This window comes from Sinohyriopsis cumingii, chromosome 18, assembly GCF_028554795.1.
Source record: "Sinohyriopsis cumingii isolate HCF-2022 chromosome 18, ASM2855479v2, whole genome shotgun sequence".
Taxonomy (NCBI): domain Eukaryota; kingdom Metazoa; phylum Mollusca; class Bivalvia; order Unionida; family Unionidae; genus Sinohyriopsis; species Sinohyriopsis cumingii.
The window spans coordinates 2,912,222-2,928,459 of record NC_142978.1 but is presented as its reverse complement, the minus strand read 5'-3'; the positions used below and the strand labels follow the sequence as shown (position 1 = coordinate 2,928,459).

The following is a 16,238-nucleotide window of genomic DNA, read 5'->3' as shown; positions in this document are numbered from 1 at the left end:
TATAGGTCAGACAACATCCCCGTTGAACAGAATAGGAGAAGGATGGAAGTCTTCACTATCCCTGAAGGTGAAGACTGGGATAGTGAAGCGAGTCAACATTCCTCAGCACTCCCAAGGACAAATATAAATTGGGAGAATGATTGGAGTAGACGTGCTTGTGGTGCCAGGCCTGGAAGGTGTCATCACTGACAGGTGCATCTGGAGTTCCAGAAAAAAGCCCTTTGGGTCAGTCTGCATATCCCTGTTGATTCGTGACCAAAACTCTAGAAAAGTAACACTATTCAATTTGCCAATGTGTGAATGTGGAGTAGTGTAATTATAAACAGTCACTCCTTTCCTGATGTAATTATGTGTGTGTGTATGTGTGTGTGTGTTTGTAAGCGCTCACGTACATTTGTGTGGATGGTAGATTATTGGGGTCTGTAAGTGATCACGTACGTTTGTGTGGATAGTTGATTATGGTTGATTTTGCTTCTTCCCGTGTGTGGATAGTAGATTTTGGGGTTTGTTTCTGTTCCTCGGCGTGTGTGGATAATATAGTCTGGGTTTGATTTTGATTCTTCCCGTGTGTGGATAGTAGATTTTGGGGTTTGTATCTGCTTCTCGTCGTGTGTGGATAGTATAGTTTGGGTTTGATTTTGCTTCTTCCCATGTGTGGATAGTAGATTTTGGGTTTGTTTTTCTTTGTCTCATTACATTTGTGTGGATAGTAGATAATATGAGAAGACAAAAGTAGGGGATGTTTTCATTCACGTCCGTGCTTTACACATAGAACTCAAAGCGTCCGTCATTGGCGCCATTTTACAAAATAAGCGAAAGAAAAAGATGGCAGCAGTATCAGACTTGTTCAACAACTTGAAAGAGAGTTGGTATTGGGTAGTGTATGGCTATTATGCAGTGGAAAGGCTTGAGAAGGAATGGATGCATGCAGTTACAAAAGATTTTGTCACAAGACAAGTAACTAACCTCAAACTAGCCATGGATCTTGTGAAAGAGATGATAGAGGATGAGGTCAAGAGAATAAGAGGCTTCATTAACCCACAATATGTGAAAGTGGGTAACTTGAAAGAAGCCCTAGATATTGTAATGAGAGTGAGGTGCTTCTGAGAAGACATGCAAGGATGGACAGAGTGTTCTTTTATAAAATGGGGAATGGACAAGCTGAAGAAAGCAGAAGAAATTATTAGGAAAGTGCTGACAGAAGAAGTTAAGAACATTAAAGAAAGATGGGCAAAATATAGGAAAGAAGAAGAGAATAGAAAGACAAAAGAAAGATTTGAAAGACTGAATAATAACTGGATCAAAGTCCAGGAGAAATTCAGAGCTATTGGCCATCCTGATCGGATGCCAGAAAATGAAACGAAGAAGAAAGAAATATTGGGAAAATTTAGGAGATGGATGAAGAAATGGAGAAAGTAGAGGAAGATAAAAGCAGAAGCAGCCAAAGGCCCTTTTCAGGGCCCCTCATTTGCCTCGAAAAGAAATTAACTTTCTTGCCTAAATTATTTTTAAAAATGTTGTATAAGTATAATGTAAGTTTTGTCTGTGTTCTCTCTGTACACACGGCTCTTTGCTCAGTACTGTGACGTCACCTCCCCTATTTGCAACAGTGTTACCAGTGCTACCGTGACGTCAGACGCTATCTTTCCCTTGTCGCTATAGTGGCCCAGGGGGTACTTCAAAGTCTTGTCGCTATACAGGCCCAAGGGGGTCTTGTAATGCTAATTCCCATTGTCGCTATAAATATTGTCGCTATACAGGCCCAGGTGATTCTGTAATGTTAATTCCCATTGTCGCTATATCGCCCCACTTAACAACTGATATACATATTTGAGGCAGAAATAGTTTGAATACTCTCCTTGTGAAATTCGTTGCGAATGAAGTCGCCGTACAGATGAGAGACATGAAAATGTTGTATAACTAGTTCCCATATGTATTAGTGTGGCATAGGAATAGGAAAGGTTATTTGCCTTGTTACGGAAATATGGGTGGTAATATTACCAAATATACTTGTGTCGACTCTTCTTTAAAACCGCTTAAGTTCAAATCAAACATCGATCATCTTCTCAAGTTATACAGCTTTAAAAAATTTAGAACATATAAACTAGGTGACATGTAAAACACATAGTAATAGATTGTGACAGCTGTTTGTTGAAAAGTTGTCTTACTTAGATGTTACCTGATTGACAAAGCTACAAATTTCTCGAGTGTTATTTAAATATGTCTAAACATTTATTCTGTGACCGAAATATAACCGACAGTACAGCTTCAAAACATATGCTTCATAAATATGCTTAATTTGCTTCACGTGACATTTATTCTCGTTCTCTTGAAATATCAACTGGAAAACACACACGCGCACTCATTAATTGTTTCTACCACATAACATCCTATATAAAAAATATATATAAATAAATAAATAACTAAATAAGAGTTTGGTAAACACGATAGATAAAAGTGTCCCGTTCCATCAGCTTGAAGAGGTTTTAAGTATATATTTTAATTATTTCCTGACATAACTATGGTCGCACAGAAACTAATATAGCTAAATGTTGTCATTTTTGTGACTGTTAGTTGTATCTAATCCCCTAAACTAGCGATCTTACAAGCATTATACCGGCACTTTTATGTTTTTAATTCAGGTTAATATCCCACCTAGAAGCTCGAGACCTACACGTGTCATTAAACTTTGTGCAGATTATTTTACGTATAAACGTGGATTTAGATATTGAAAAATTTAAATATCTTTTATGCCAATGAAATAAATGTAAAGAAGAAAGGTTATTCTTTTAGTCTGCTGTGAATATCTACGATTCATGACACGTCGCCCGAAACTGATACACATATTTGAATGTAGGTGCAAAGCAGAGCTATAATGGAAGATCGGATTTACCTTTTAAAAATCAAAGCTATAATGGAAGATCGGATTTACCTTTTGATAATCTCCAGAATAATAGTGAACAGGCAAAGATATAAGAAGAACGATAACTTACCACCAATATCTGACTATGCAATACGGTCTGTTTTCCCAATAGGCTGCCCGCCGTGTACAGACATTACTGCAAAATATTTATTAAAAGTCATTATAAATTAATAAGAAATCATTAAGGCAATCCCCCACTCCACAAATCCCCTACAAATGAAACAGTAAACAAACAACAACAACAAAGCCCCAAAACAAACAACATTCCCCCGATTGCTGATGAATATTACTTGCATGGATTTTATATAATATAATTAACTGCTGAAGTCGAATCTATTCAACACAATAGTTGTTAATGATATAATCATCGATATACTTCATTTAGATGTAATGAATCAGAACACTTAACCGTCTCTTGTCCACGTAGTATGTGACGTTCTCAAAAGATTCTTTACATGCCTTTGTTAATTGGCTGCAAGTGATGCATTTCAGCATGCAGTCAATGATAAAGTACCATGATTCTTGGTGGATTCCTTTGAGAAAAAAGATGAATAATGGTTACCGCTGATATATTTGACCTTTAGAAGGAATATGGAAGAAGAATTCATATAATTTGGGATAAAACAATTATTCAGTAAACTTCTTTGCAACGTTGTTAACTTTCTGACCATAGACGAAATTTTTCAGCAAGGTTTGTCTAGACTGTCCTATATGTTGTCAGATTACACTGGTCAACAGTGAAATCATTACTGACTTGAAAAGGCCCTAATCTGTAGTATTTTGGTGTGCCGAACACGAATATAACCGTGAAAAATTTGTATTGGCTCTCGTTTTGAAGATATTCATATACCTCATTTTCTATGTTTCACTGTGTAAATTTCTCCAGTAGGACTGCAGCAACATCCGGAATAATGATGTAACATTGCATAATACCATCATGCTCACATCATCCACAGTTGATTGCATCATTTTCTGATGCAATGCAATACTAATGCCATGCGGCTGCTGAAGTAAGTTGACGTCAGCAGTGTACTATACATGTGTAGGCCTATTATACTAATGCCAGGCGGCTGCTGAAGCTGACGTAAGCAGTGTACTATATAAAGCCCAATCAGATAGGTTCAGCATTTAAAATATTTTAGACGTTGTGCGAGACAGTTCAAGCTACTGTTACATAAAACTTATTATTTTATCCATTTACGTACAATAAAGAACAGTAATGCCTCGAAAGTGTGTTAATACCGCGGACAATTTTTGCTATATTTGTGGGGAAGTGACATTTGCCAACCAGAAGAAAAGTATCAATTCTCAAGTGAAGAAAGCATATCATCTTTACTTCGGATGCAAGGTTGGTAACCAAGACAAGCCTTGGGCTCCGCATATATGCTGTGCTACATGTACAACACAGCTTTCACAGTGGTTGAATTGCAAAAGGTCATCAATGCCGTTCGCAGTCCCAATGGTGTGGAGAGAGCCAAGCAACCACCTAAATGACTGTTACTTCTGCTTGGTTCCTCCTCTTTCCGGCGGAATAACGAAGCGAAAGAAGTCGAGAATAGTCTACCCAAACATTCCGTCTGCATTGAGACCAGTTCCACATGGTGAGGGACTTCCTATTCCAGAACCTCCAGCAGAATATTCTCTTGATTCATCTGACGAAGACAAAGGTGAGTCGACCTGTTCTTCTCCTGGTCCATCAGCATGCAGTGATCCAGATTTTCACTGTGGTGCATCATCAACCCCACACAGAATAACACAGGAAGAACTAAATGACCTGATTCGTGATTTGGACTTATCAAAGAACAAGGCAGAATTGCTAGGATCAAGACTCCAACAATGGAATCTTCTAGAAGAAGATGTCACAATTACTGCATATCGAAAGCGCCACCAGCAATTGGAGCCTTTCTTCAGAAAGGAAAGTAATCTGATATTCTGTTCCGATATTGAGGGCCTCATGAATGCTTTAAAAATCACTCATGACCCACAAGAATGAAGACTATTTGTGGACTCTTCGAAACTGAGTCTCAAGGCTGTGCTTTTGCACAATGGAAACATTCTTCCATCTATTCCAGTAGCGTATGCTGTCCACATGAAAGAGACATACGATAACTTAAGGCAGCTACTGAATTCCATTGAGTATAACAAGTACAGCTGGCACCTCTGTGGTGATTTGAAGGTAGTTGCCCTTTTAATGGGACTGCAGCAAGGATATACAAAATACATGTGTTTCTTATGCGAGTGGGATAGCCGAGCAAGGGAAATGCACTACATGAGGAAGGAATGGACTCACAGGCAGAATGTAGCCATTGGAGAGAAGAATATCCAACACCCAGCTCTGGTTGAGGCTCAGAAAATCTTGCTACCACCCCTTCACATCAAACTAGGTTTGATGAAGAACTTCGTGAAAGCCATTGACCGGACTTTGCCAGCATTCCGATACCTGCATGAAAAATTCCCTCGACTCAGCGAAGCAAAGATTAAAGAGGGAGTTTTTGTGGGTCCTCAGATTCGAGAGCTTTTCAAAGATGACCGGTTCAACAACTTGCTGGAAGGTGACGCGAAACAAGCATGGAATGCTTTTCGCCTAGTTTCTACAAACTTCCTCGGAAATGTTAGGGCAGAAAACTATAAGGAACTAGTAGAAGACATGTTGATGAAGTATAAGAAACTTGGCTGCAATATGTCTCTAAAGATTCACTTCCTTCATTCCCATTTGGATTTCTTTCCTAGCAACTGTGGTATTGTTAGTGATGAACACGGCGAACGTTTTCATCAAGATATCGCAACAATGGAACAAAGATACCAGGGAAAATGGTCCACTACAATGCTGGCTGACTACTGCTGGACACTCCTCAGAGATGCTCCCGAACAGCTGTACAAGAGACAGGCGAAGAAATCTAAGATGTAGTCAATGACTTGATTTTTTATAGGTAGGCTATTACAGTTGACCTTTTACTATTGGAATGCATTTCGTTATGTAAACATTAATTTCTTGCAGATTACAAAAAAACTAGAGCCAATTTTGCAATTTGACTGTCATATTCGTGTTCAGCACATAAAAATTGATAAGAATTGACTAATTTTATTTCAGTAACATGACTTTTGTAAAAATTTGTTGTCCAGTGTTATCGTATGGGGTTAAAAAGTAGACTCATTAAATATCTTGAATACAAATAACAAAGCTGTATATATTCCTTGGATCATGAGTTAAAATATAATAAATCGAACCGAAACATTACATGCCTTAATCTATAATTCTTAATCCAAGATGTACTAGATTTTTAAAATACATAATTTGTTTGCATAGGGAAGTGGGAAGATGAAGATATCCTAAGGCATATAGTTAGTTCCTCTGACATCTGATATCTTAGGCCTCCATTTAACAAGCAAGAATGGTGAAAAAAATAAGACACCATATATCATCACAATGTCCCTTTTGCTTCAACGTCGGCTGCGATGTGATTAGTGATTAAACATGTTCGTTGATTCATCTTTGCTTCTTTTTCTACTTAAAATTGAATTGTAATATCACATAAGAGATATAAAATAGACTATAATCTGTTTTCGCAAAAGTATGTACGTTGATATTGCGCTAACACGAGAGAGAGAGAGAGAGAGAGAGAGAGAGAGAGAGAGAGAGATAGAGAGAGAGAGATAAGTATAACTTTGTTTCATCGTTACATACAGCTTATCTGTGTTTCTATGTCGATGATGCCTGATATGAAACTGTGGTATATCGATAAATACCCAACATGATCAGACCGCTCCGGTGGCCTAGTGGTTAGAACGTTTGCCTCGGATGCGGTAGGTCGTGGGTTCGATCCCAGGCCGAGTCATACCAAAGACTTATAAAAATGGTACTAACCGCTGCCTCGCTTGGCGCTCAGCATTAAGAGGTTAGTGTTTCGAATTGTCGGCCTGGTGTCACGATAATGTGACTGGGTGGGACATCATACTACATGTCAAAGGAATGATGTCCCAGTGCTATTCATCATTATAAACTGCCACACTGAAGACATCGTAGCAATATGACTAAAAAATTATTAAAGCTACGTTAAAAATCCAAATCACACACACACATACACACATACACACACACACACTATGATCACGATGGTACGTATCACCGATGTGCCCCATTGGTAATTCTGTGGTAGTTTTATACAAAGATTTGTACCAAGTTTCATTTGCTTTTCGAGAGGCAAGCGAAAAAGAAGTACGCTATACGAGAGAAATGTCTACACGATGTACATTCTTTACATAGATCTAAATTCGAATACTTGTATCTTCTGTCATGTGAAATTTGTTAAGGTGAATTAATAATTATAATTTAGCTTCCCTATTTTGGTTTAATTAATGAGCTGATATAAAATGCATCCGATAGCTCTCATTTAATAACAAAGCATGAAAACACACATGCACACACACACACACACACAAACATATATATATATATATATATATATATATATATATATATATATATATATATATATATATATATATATATATATATATATATGTGTGTGTGTGTGTGTGTGTGTGTGTGTGTGTGTTTGTGTGTGTGTGTTTCAAGCTAGATATAAAAATAGTAAGTATAACTAATGTACATCTAAATACCTTCATGTATGGCTTTAAATTGCTATCTCACATTCAGTCTTTTGTTTCCAGGGTGATTGCATCGTTACCATCAGGATTAAAAGGTCATATAGAATTATGTTACAGTATTTAAAAAAGTAAACTACAATGTGCCGATGATGAAATTATGAATCTCTTTAAATAAACGTTTCTTAAATAATAACTTTGTTTTTTTCGTTTATTTATGTGTCCAGTAGGTTAGGGTGACTAACATATATATAGATAAAACAGTGTGTAAGCAGAAATCAGGACTAAAATATAGAGAACATCAAACACTTGAAAAGTATCATCTAGTGATGGTATAGTTATGTTTCATGAAAAGGAAAATACGTTGTTGTTTAACAGCAATCAACTCACAGTTTACAGAGTTTCAGGTACATCTGAAGTCATTGCAAGTTTCAGTTTAGGAAACAGAGTTATAGGACTTAGTAAAGGTACAGGTCTTTTCCCCGGGAACGAGAGCTCGTTACAGTGTAACAGCCCTCATGTTCAAACTTTGTAGTCACATGACATGAGAAATCACTGAGTGCCTCACTTTATGTATATATGAAAAAGAGTTTCCAGCTCAAAGTCTAACATGGTCTAGTGCATATGAACTTTGGGTTACTAACACCTATTTTGGAAATAAGGGAAAATATTTCTCTGGAAAGATACACGTACAACGTTTAGTAAAGATGCTTCAAAGTTACAAGCCAACTGGATGAGGAAAAAAAAACATTGTTTCCACAAAATCAAGAGTTTCAGATTACGTATACCTCGAATTTAGATGTTAAGGAAAGCAGACTATTAAATGCACAGTGCTTACACTTAGTTGAATTTGAATGAATTTGTTTTTAAAAGCAAAAACATATCTCACCCCTCTTCACCATAATGTTATTCTGTTACACACGTAACTGACAGAAGGAAACAAAACCTCCACCAAGGCGAGTGAAAGTAAATTTTGTTAGGACTGGGACATAAAATGTCCCTGATCTTGAAACCCACAGGTCACCAGTTTCTATATTGAATGGAAAGTACAAAATAGGGATATATCTTGTCACAGGACCAAACATGACACACAATGGTTATATTGACCTTAAATAGATTTCCAGGGTCACTAGTAGTCATTTCATGCAAAATTGTGGAAATCCCTATGTGCACAAAGATATCGTGGAATCTATTTATGGTTTTAAATGATGTCACTATTTGATGTTGATAACAGTATTAAGGGAAACAATAACGGTTAATATTTGGTCTGGTTTGGATTTAATTACTATTCTCAAAGCTTATGACAAGGTGCGGTGACAGACGATTGGTTGGGTGAAGACATATTCTGAGTACAGTACTTGTAAAGGTTACACACTTATGTAACAATGAGACACACGTAACTAAAAAAAGTACTGGAGGCCTAAAATGAACCATTGCTCGTGCAATTATATCTTTCTTCTGCTGAAGTAGGTGAGGTGTGTTCGCGATTGTGGGGTGTAAGATCATTTTTCAGCACATGATAGGCTATACTTGGCGGTCTGTATATTAAGTGGAGGAAGATCCCGGTAAACACCCACCCACAAGAAACTACTAGTAAGCTTTCTCACATATCCACGTTGGTCAGGTCGAGACTCGAACACACGCGAACAGGGATGACATGTGAGTGATATATAAAGTCCAGTACCTTAAACCACTCGGTAAGTGAAATAATATAAAACTTTCTCCGTAGGAGTCAATTATCTGAAAAGACTAAAATGCGCATCCTACGTAGCATTAGCAAATACTCATACAAAAGAGTTTTGTTTTCTTTCGACCAAACGGTTATAAATTTCTTTCTATCCGCCCATAATATCATCAGAGATAGTCCCTTCTCCTATATTTTTACTTCTTAAGTATGTTGAAACTAAAAATTATCAGTTTTTTTAAGTTTTCCATAGGACTATCCTGAAGATCGACTCTTTTCGTCTTAATTTTATTTGCATTCTTTTTCGTGTAATTTTGAAAAGTGTGTTGCTTCAAATAAGGATGTAGAGTCTGCAATGTATGTTGCATTTGATTGGAGATGGTGCCTTGTCCAGATTACTACAAGGGATCTGAGGCTTTGGTTTTATAAAATAAATAATGAAGCTTAGCCATGGTAAATAATTACTAATTTAAGACGCACTTCATATGGAAACACTTTCCTGTTTACCTCCAAAAAGTTACAATAATAGCTACGTTATGTACAGATAACTGTTTCTACACACCACTTACTCGATGTCATTGATGCTCCCTCTCCTAAAACAAAGAGTTAACACCCCTCCCTCGAATAGTGACAAGAAGATTTACTTTTGCAAAGTTTGATCATATTTGTAAATACTAATATTTGTATCGTCCAGAGATCTATAGGACACCAGGAACTCTAGTTGTCGCTGCAGACAGTCTTACTATGTGAACGAGATATCTCCATATTCTCTGACCATTCTGAGCATGAATGCTAAACTTAAGCACGAAACCACAATATGAGATATTTAGTTTTCTCAGATAAGTAAATGCCAATTAGGTGTCTGAATAAATATGCAGCTAAAATATTTGCTAAGAGGAACACGTCTTGATTGTAATTTGAACTAAGTGAAATGCTTCATCAAAAGTGTGTTAGCATGTGCTTTAGCAAAACGTAAAATTGCCTATGTCCTTGTGTTGTCAACTTTTCAAATGAGGACGTGCATATATTTTGTAAGTTTTCAAGCTTTTCAGTTTCGGAGGTAAGTAAATTGTTTGATGTAGTTTGAAATCCCACAAAGCCTAAATGGACGCGAGACTTCCTCTTTTGTGAAGTGTGAGTTGTGCGAGGATTCGATAACTCCTTAAACCCGGAAGCTAATATGTCAGCCAGTGATACAAACTCCATTGGTAGTGACTAAATAAAAATAAACCCGTGCATCTCCAAAGAGACTACTGAGAAGGGTGTCACAGTTTTAGGAGCTGAACCAATTCAAAAAAAATAAGCTTAAGTAAAGAAACGATTACTAGAATTTGATGTATATTCGATATTTCATATTTAGGATCAGGTTGAATAGAATAAAATCAAAGAGTTTTACAAAACATTGTTATCTAACATAAAACTACTGTTTCTGACTCTGCCTCAAAAACATCTTTCTACATCGCGACAATTCGCTTGTAGACTTTAGTCTGCTTCTTTAACAAGCCTCAAAACCAAACTGTGCTGTGTGTTTACATAGAATGGTGCTTGGCAGCGAAACCCGATATAAATACCCTAAGACTTCAGGTCTGCTGGGGTTAATACGTGTACGTTTTAATAGAGACGCACAAAAACGTACGTTCCACTTTCAGTCGTTGTAACCAGTAGTCTGGAATGAAAATCGAGCTGTCTCTGAGATGCGTTATGTTTGGTATGTGCGATTTTGCAAATTTTCTGTTGGACAAAGGTAGCTGCGGCTACCTTCAATCAGAAGCAGTCGTAGGTTTCATTCTTATGAATAATTTCATTTTTCTGACGCCTACCCGTCCAATTCGTCTTATCCCATGACGACATGTGAGATGAACAAGAATGGTGAGTAGTTGTCCACTGTTTAACACACGCATACATATATCATTTCTGTATTTTATATCATCGTTATGTATTATATTTATATATTGGAAACTGAATTAACTATATCATTTTAAATCATTGTGTATCAAACACACTTACATTTAAACTCCGCATATAATGAACTCAGCTGAGTAGTAATAGCCGTTCGTTCAAACTTAATTTCGTCAAAAACAGAAGAAATGATATGTTAAGAATTTAAAAAGTCATTTCCTCAAATGTATTTAAACTAGTGTGCTATTGTACAGTCAAAGGTCGATGCGCCGTTCTAGATTTACAGGTTACTGTATTTATAGAGGAAAATATAAACCAGTGTTCCGGAGCAATACTGCACAACTTTGGGAGTGAAGTATTGCTCAGAAAGAAAAAAAAAACTAGTTCATATTTCCCCACACGAATGTAGTAAACTTTCATTTTATACTCAGTTTGCCATTCTACCAAAGGGTGATTGAATTTATGCCGGATTCCAAAGTAAATACACAGCTATTGGTTCAAAAATACACAATAGCAATATTAATGAGCACAAAGCACCGCCCAGCGACATTTGAACTTGGTCGCGCGCTAAGTCATATTCGTTTAAAAATAAATCTCGTATTAGTCAACTTAAAATTGAAATTTAGTCATACTATGAATGAATGCACATTGCAACAACTTTTCCAGTTGGCATGTAGTTGAGCGATTTTGTTTTTGTGACGATCCAACTAAAGTCTGATTTTCTAGCTGTGTTAGACTGTCTTTATTAGCTGGGTCAATTCCGTACAATGCACGTGTGACTGGAGAGACTAGCCTTGATGCAGCTGCACTTGTGTTTCTGTTCTGTTAATAATTGTTTGGAATCATAATGTGGAAAAATATTAATTCTCTTATCTGAAATTCTCACAAAGATGCAGGGTTAAATATTGTTTGCTGTGGAATATCACATTCAATTCGTTTTGAGTGCAGTTATGAGAATGTGATTTCTGTTCGAAATGTAGTCTAAAGTACTGGACAATTTCGTAGTGTGGATAAGTTATTCGAACCCATATAATTCTGACTAAAAGAACTAAGAAAATAAAGTTTCAGGAAATTCAAGGTGCAAAGAGGTAAGTATATTTATTGTCATTGTTAGTACCAGTTAAAGATGACATCTGTTTATTCCCTGTCAGTTGCATGCTCTTGGAGAGACCCCTGCTTTTTACATGACCTGTATGGCTTCTATCACTGCTATAAATCCATGCAGTGCCTACTAAAAGTAAAACGGAGAAAACTGCAAAGCAGATGTGGTGTGACAGTCCATTAAGCCAGCGGAAATAGGCTTGTTTTGTCATCTTGGCTTATTAGCTACGAGACCTTTGGTTTTATACCCAAACCCTCTTTCCGCAAACGCATTTTTTTTTCTTCGATTTTAATGTTTTGAATGACTTGTAAAATGGGACGTCTCAGAGGGAGATGGGATAGCCCTTGACCTTAATATGCCATTCTATACTATTTGGATAGACCGTTGAGTATACGGGTCATAGTCTGAACCATTCGTTTTGCGAATAGTTAAAAACGTACCTCCTCAATAATTGTTTAAATGATCAGAATTGTATTTTCGATATTGCGCAAATCACGTTTGTTGTAGGCATAGTGGATGTCACATTCATTCGTTTCCTAAGTTGAAAGTTTCTTTTTGTCTCGGTGAACGCATCCACGTCGTCAAATTTATCATTTCTACTTTCAAAGGGACCAAACATATTGTTTTGTTCATCCGCAGACAAAGCTAATAAATGAAAACCGTACATTGTTTGTTTACAATCAAAAGTAGTTCCCAACACACGTTACTTTTTTAGACACATATGTGTAGTATGAAGCAATGCAATATGGAAAATACTGCACGATTTGGGAAATGTAAACTTAACGGAGAAAAAATGAGCGTATAATAATAATGCCTTATTATTACATCATGACACCATGTATATGACTTCACTTATTATCTAGGCATATCGTTGTGCTATTAATTCTGGGAGAGAATTTAAATGTAAGAAAACATGGTTACAACTTCTGTTACCAAATAATGAAGACGAAAATTTCTTATGCAATTTTAATAATCATAATAGGGGCGCTCACCAGTTATCATGTACTTTTGAGAGAGTGACGTATTTAGGTGAAGTTGTTTGCATTTAAAACATGCACAATGGTGAGAATGTAGGGATACCTCTATGCTAAATTAATGTAATTTGGATCATATTTCTTTGGAAATTGCACATGATTTAAGCACACTGCTAACTAAAATGACTGCTGCCTTGTACACTATCCATAGTAGCCATTCAAATAGGGAAAATGAATTTTGCTAGACTAGACAATGCCATCTTCTGAAAGTGCAATGAATGAATTACCAAAGATATAAAATGTAAAAAAAAATATGTTATCGGCTCTTTTTTATACAATTTACCTCTGAAATTCAGGAAGTTAAAATGACCAAGTGTACCTAGCACTTTTTTGAAAGGTGCATATCTGGAGTAAGGCCAAGCTGTATACTCTATAACCCATATTATAACCACCAATCAAACACCAAAATAAAGGGAATTAAAGATTCTTTGAATTATGCCTAAGATGTACAAGATCTTTTTTAAATAGCTAGTATAACCAGTGAGGAAAGCCGGGGAAATTCTTTTTCTTTAAAATTCTAACCTATGCAAAATACGAAACGTTTGAGCGCCACTATCAACTGTCCTATGCAGGAAAAGATTAAAGGCAAGGAAATATATACGAGACCTTTAGAGATCTTTAACGATTTACGACCTGACGTAAATCGGCAGCGCTGACTTTCATTACCGGAATACCATTGTGATGTCTTTGTATGTGTTTTGTTCCAAATGTCGCCCATGAACCATTTTTCCCCTGTATTTGGTTCTAGGAATCTATAATCGTCAACCTCAGCAACATGTATGAAACTTTAAACATAAATTCAAAAATTATCTTAGGCAACACGGTACATTTTACATTATATGCCATGTAACTTTAATGGAAACTGTGTCCATGTAAAACTTGATTATTAAATAAGAATCCAATAAGCTGGATATCCCTTAGGGTGCTAAGAAAATCATTTCTAAGAATCTTTTAAGTTTGAAGTTAGCATGGAAAAAGAAATGATTTGGCCACTTTAGACTTGATGTAATAGACCAAAGAATACATTCATACTCACTTAATGATGAGAAAAAGGGCGACATAAAAGGTATGGTGACCGTAATGTTCAACCAAACTACCTTTTAGTTTAATTCCCCTTCCTCCCCCTTCTAACTCTCAGCACTTGCCTTTCTAATTCTTCAGAAAATCTAGAAAATTTTGTACATACTTTCGCAACATAATAGCAGAAAAAATTAAATGATAAAACTTGGATGTAAAGCACAGCGACCGCCCTTTATTGCATAAGAACCCTTATATATACACGTATGTTGATTTTAAAATGTAATGTAGGCGAAAGTGAAATAATAATAAATAATTTAATTCAGAACTTATAATGTCTTCCTATCATAAAAAACATAAACACCATTCATGGGATACCATCGTGGTCTTATAGTTATGGTATACAAACATCTATAAACAACCACATGTTTATTTTTATGACCTAGAAGACAAGTTGGTGTAAACTTCATGGAGGGGATTTGATTTACTAAATCATATATGTAAATGACATAACATTTACAACACAGTTGTTTTAACGCGTCTCTGTGTGTTGAAGCAGGTCACACTCCATTGATAAATAAATAAATAAATAAATAAATAGACGCCGTTTCCCAAATCATTTTAAACCATAACTAGTTCTTTCTAACAATCGAATCCGTAAGCATGATACTCACACTTTTCGTCCTATTTTCTCCATAACAAGAATACTCAAATGGTGTTTATAAATATAATAAAGATGACAGAAATATAAACTTTACATACCCGCTCCATGCCTTGCTTTGCGGCATGAAAAGGAGAAACACCAATAACATAAATGCAGCCAACATTTTCCAATCCATGATGCGTTTACTAACTGCAGGTAGTGCGAGTTGTCTCTTCAGAAATTGTCATGCCTTTGAAGTTAGGCGGAAGGTTAGAATTTATACTGGGTATATAATTAGGGCAGTAAATGGTACTCATTTAAGGTTGAGAGGCAACCACTGGGGAAACTGATGTCATTTCTTAAATAATATTACCATATACCAGACAAATTATGATTCACATTACTGAAATAGAATTTGCTTGAGGTGCGTCTTTTGTTTATTCGCTTGAGCACAAATCATTTATTGTCATTTTTTATAAAGTGTTTACATTGTTTTTTGAGCCCCATACAACCGGGCAACTAGGAAGTTCGTAAAACTTGCAAGGCACAACTATGAATGGCTTTGGCACAGTGTCAAAATCATGAAGAAGACGACGTGCTTCGAATACAGAAACAAAATACATTGTAAATCTCGAATAATGCTCAAAGTGCGAGTCCATAGATTGTTATGTGTCCGGTAATAAAGAGTAAGGGTGTTAGGGAGTTGTACAGTGTGTACATCACATTATAAATGAAAATTACCCCCGAGATTCTCTTTCTGAAATTGAAAAGTTGAAGTTATATGCACGTAACATCAGCAACCACTACGCTCTGAATGCACGATAACTATCGCGTATTTCGTTTTTATTTTTGTGTGGTTTAGCGCCGTTTTCCAGAACATGATACGCTATACATGGCGGGCAGTATATTTGGTAGAGAAAGAACCCGCAAAATCCCCGGAAGAACCACCGACTCACGAACTATTAGCAAGCTTTCTTACATACTCACGTTGGTCGAGCTGAGATTCGAACTTACGCCGACAGAGCTGCGATATATGATTGATCTGTAAAGCGGAGCGCCTTAGACCACTCGGAGATCCGGGCATCCACGGGTGTGAAAAAATGTGTAAGTGTTTTTCTTCACATGTACAAGGGTTATTTCAATACATCTAAGAAATTTGTTGGAACTTGCCGTTTGAAGTGAAGGTTTAGAAACTGAAATCAAATTTCCTTGAAACGTATGCAAATTTAGCCCAAAAGTACATTACTTATATATAGAACATACTTATCTAGGCTGCTTTCATCCATTCTTGTTATTTATAAGCAATATAAATTGGTTTGGTGTTTAATGAC

At 36.4% G+C, this 16,238-nt stretch overlaps 1 protein-coding gene across 2 annotated transcripts in view; it reads right to left on the bottom strand.

The window, feature by feature from the left end:
- Nucleotides 1-15,137, bottom strand: part of LOC149775973 (uncharacterized) — a 63,007-nt gene extending 47,870 nt beyond the window's left edge. For both annotated transcript variants that reach the window (XM_089941465.1, XM_089941464.1), the window contains exons 1-2: nt 15,027-15,137; nt 2,994-3,059 (exon numbers count right to left, since the gene is read on the bottom strand). In XM_089941465.1, the coding sequence (XP_089797591.1) occupies nt 2,994-3,059; nt 15,027-15,103 (143 nt within the window). In that variant the 5' untranslated portion in view covers nt 15,104-15,137. The remainder of the gene's footprint in view (nt 1-2,993; nt 3,060-15,026) is intronic.
- Between the last annotated feature and the right edge of the window lie 1,101 nt (nt 15,138-16,238).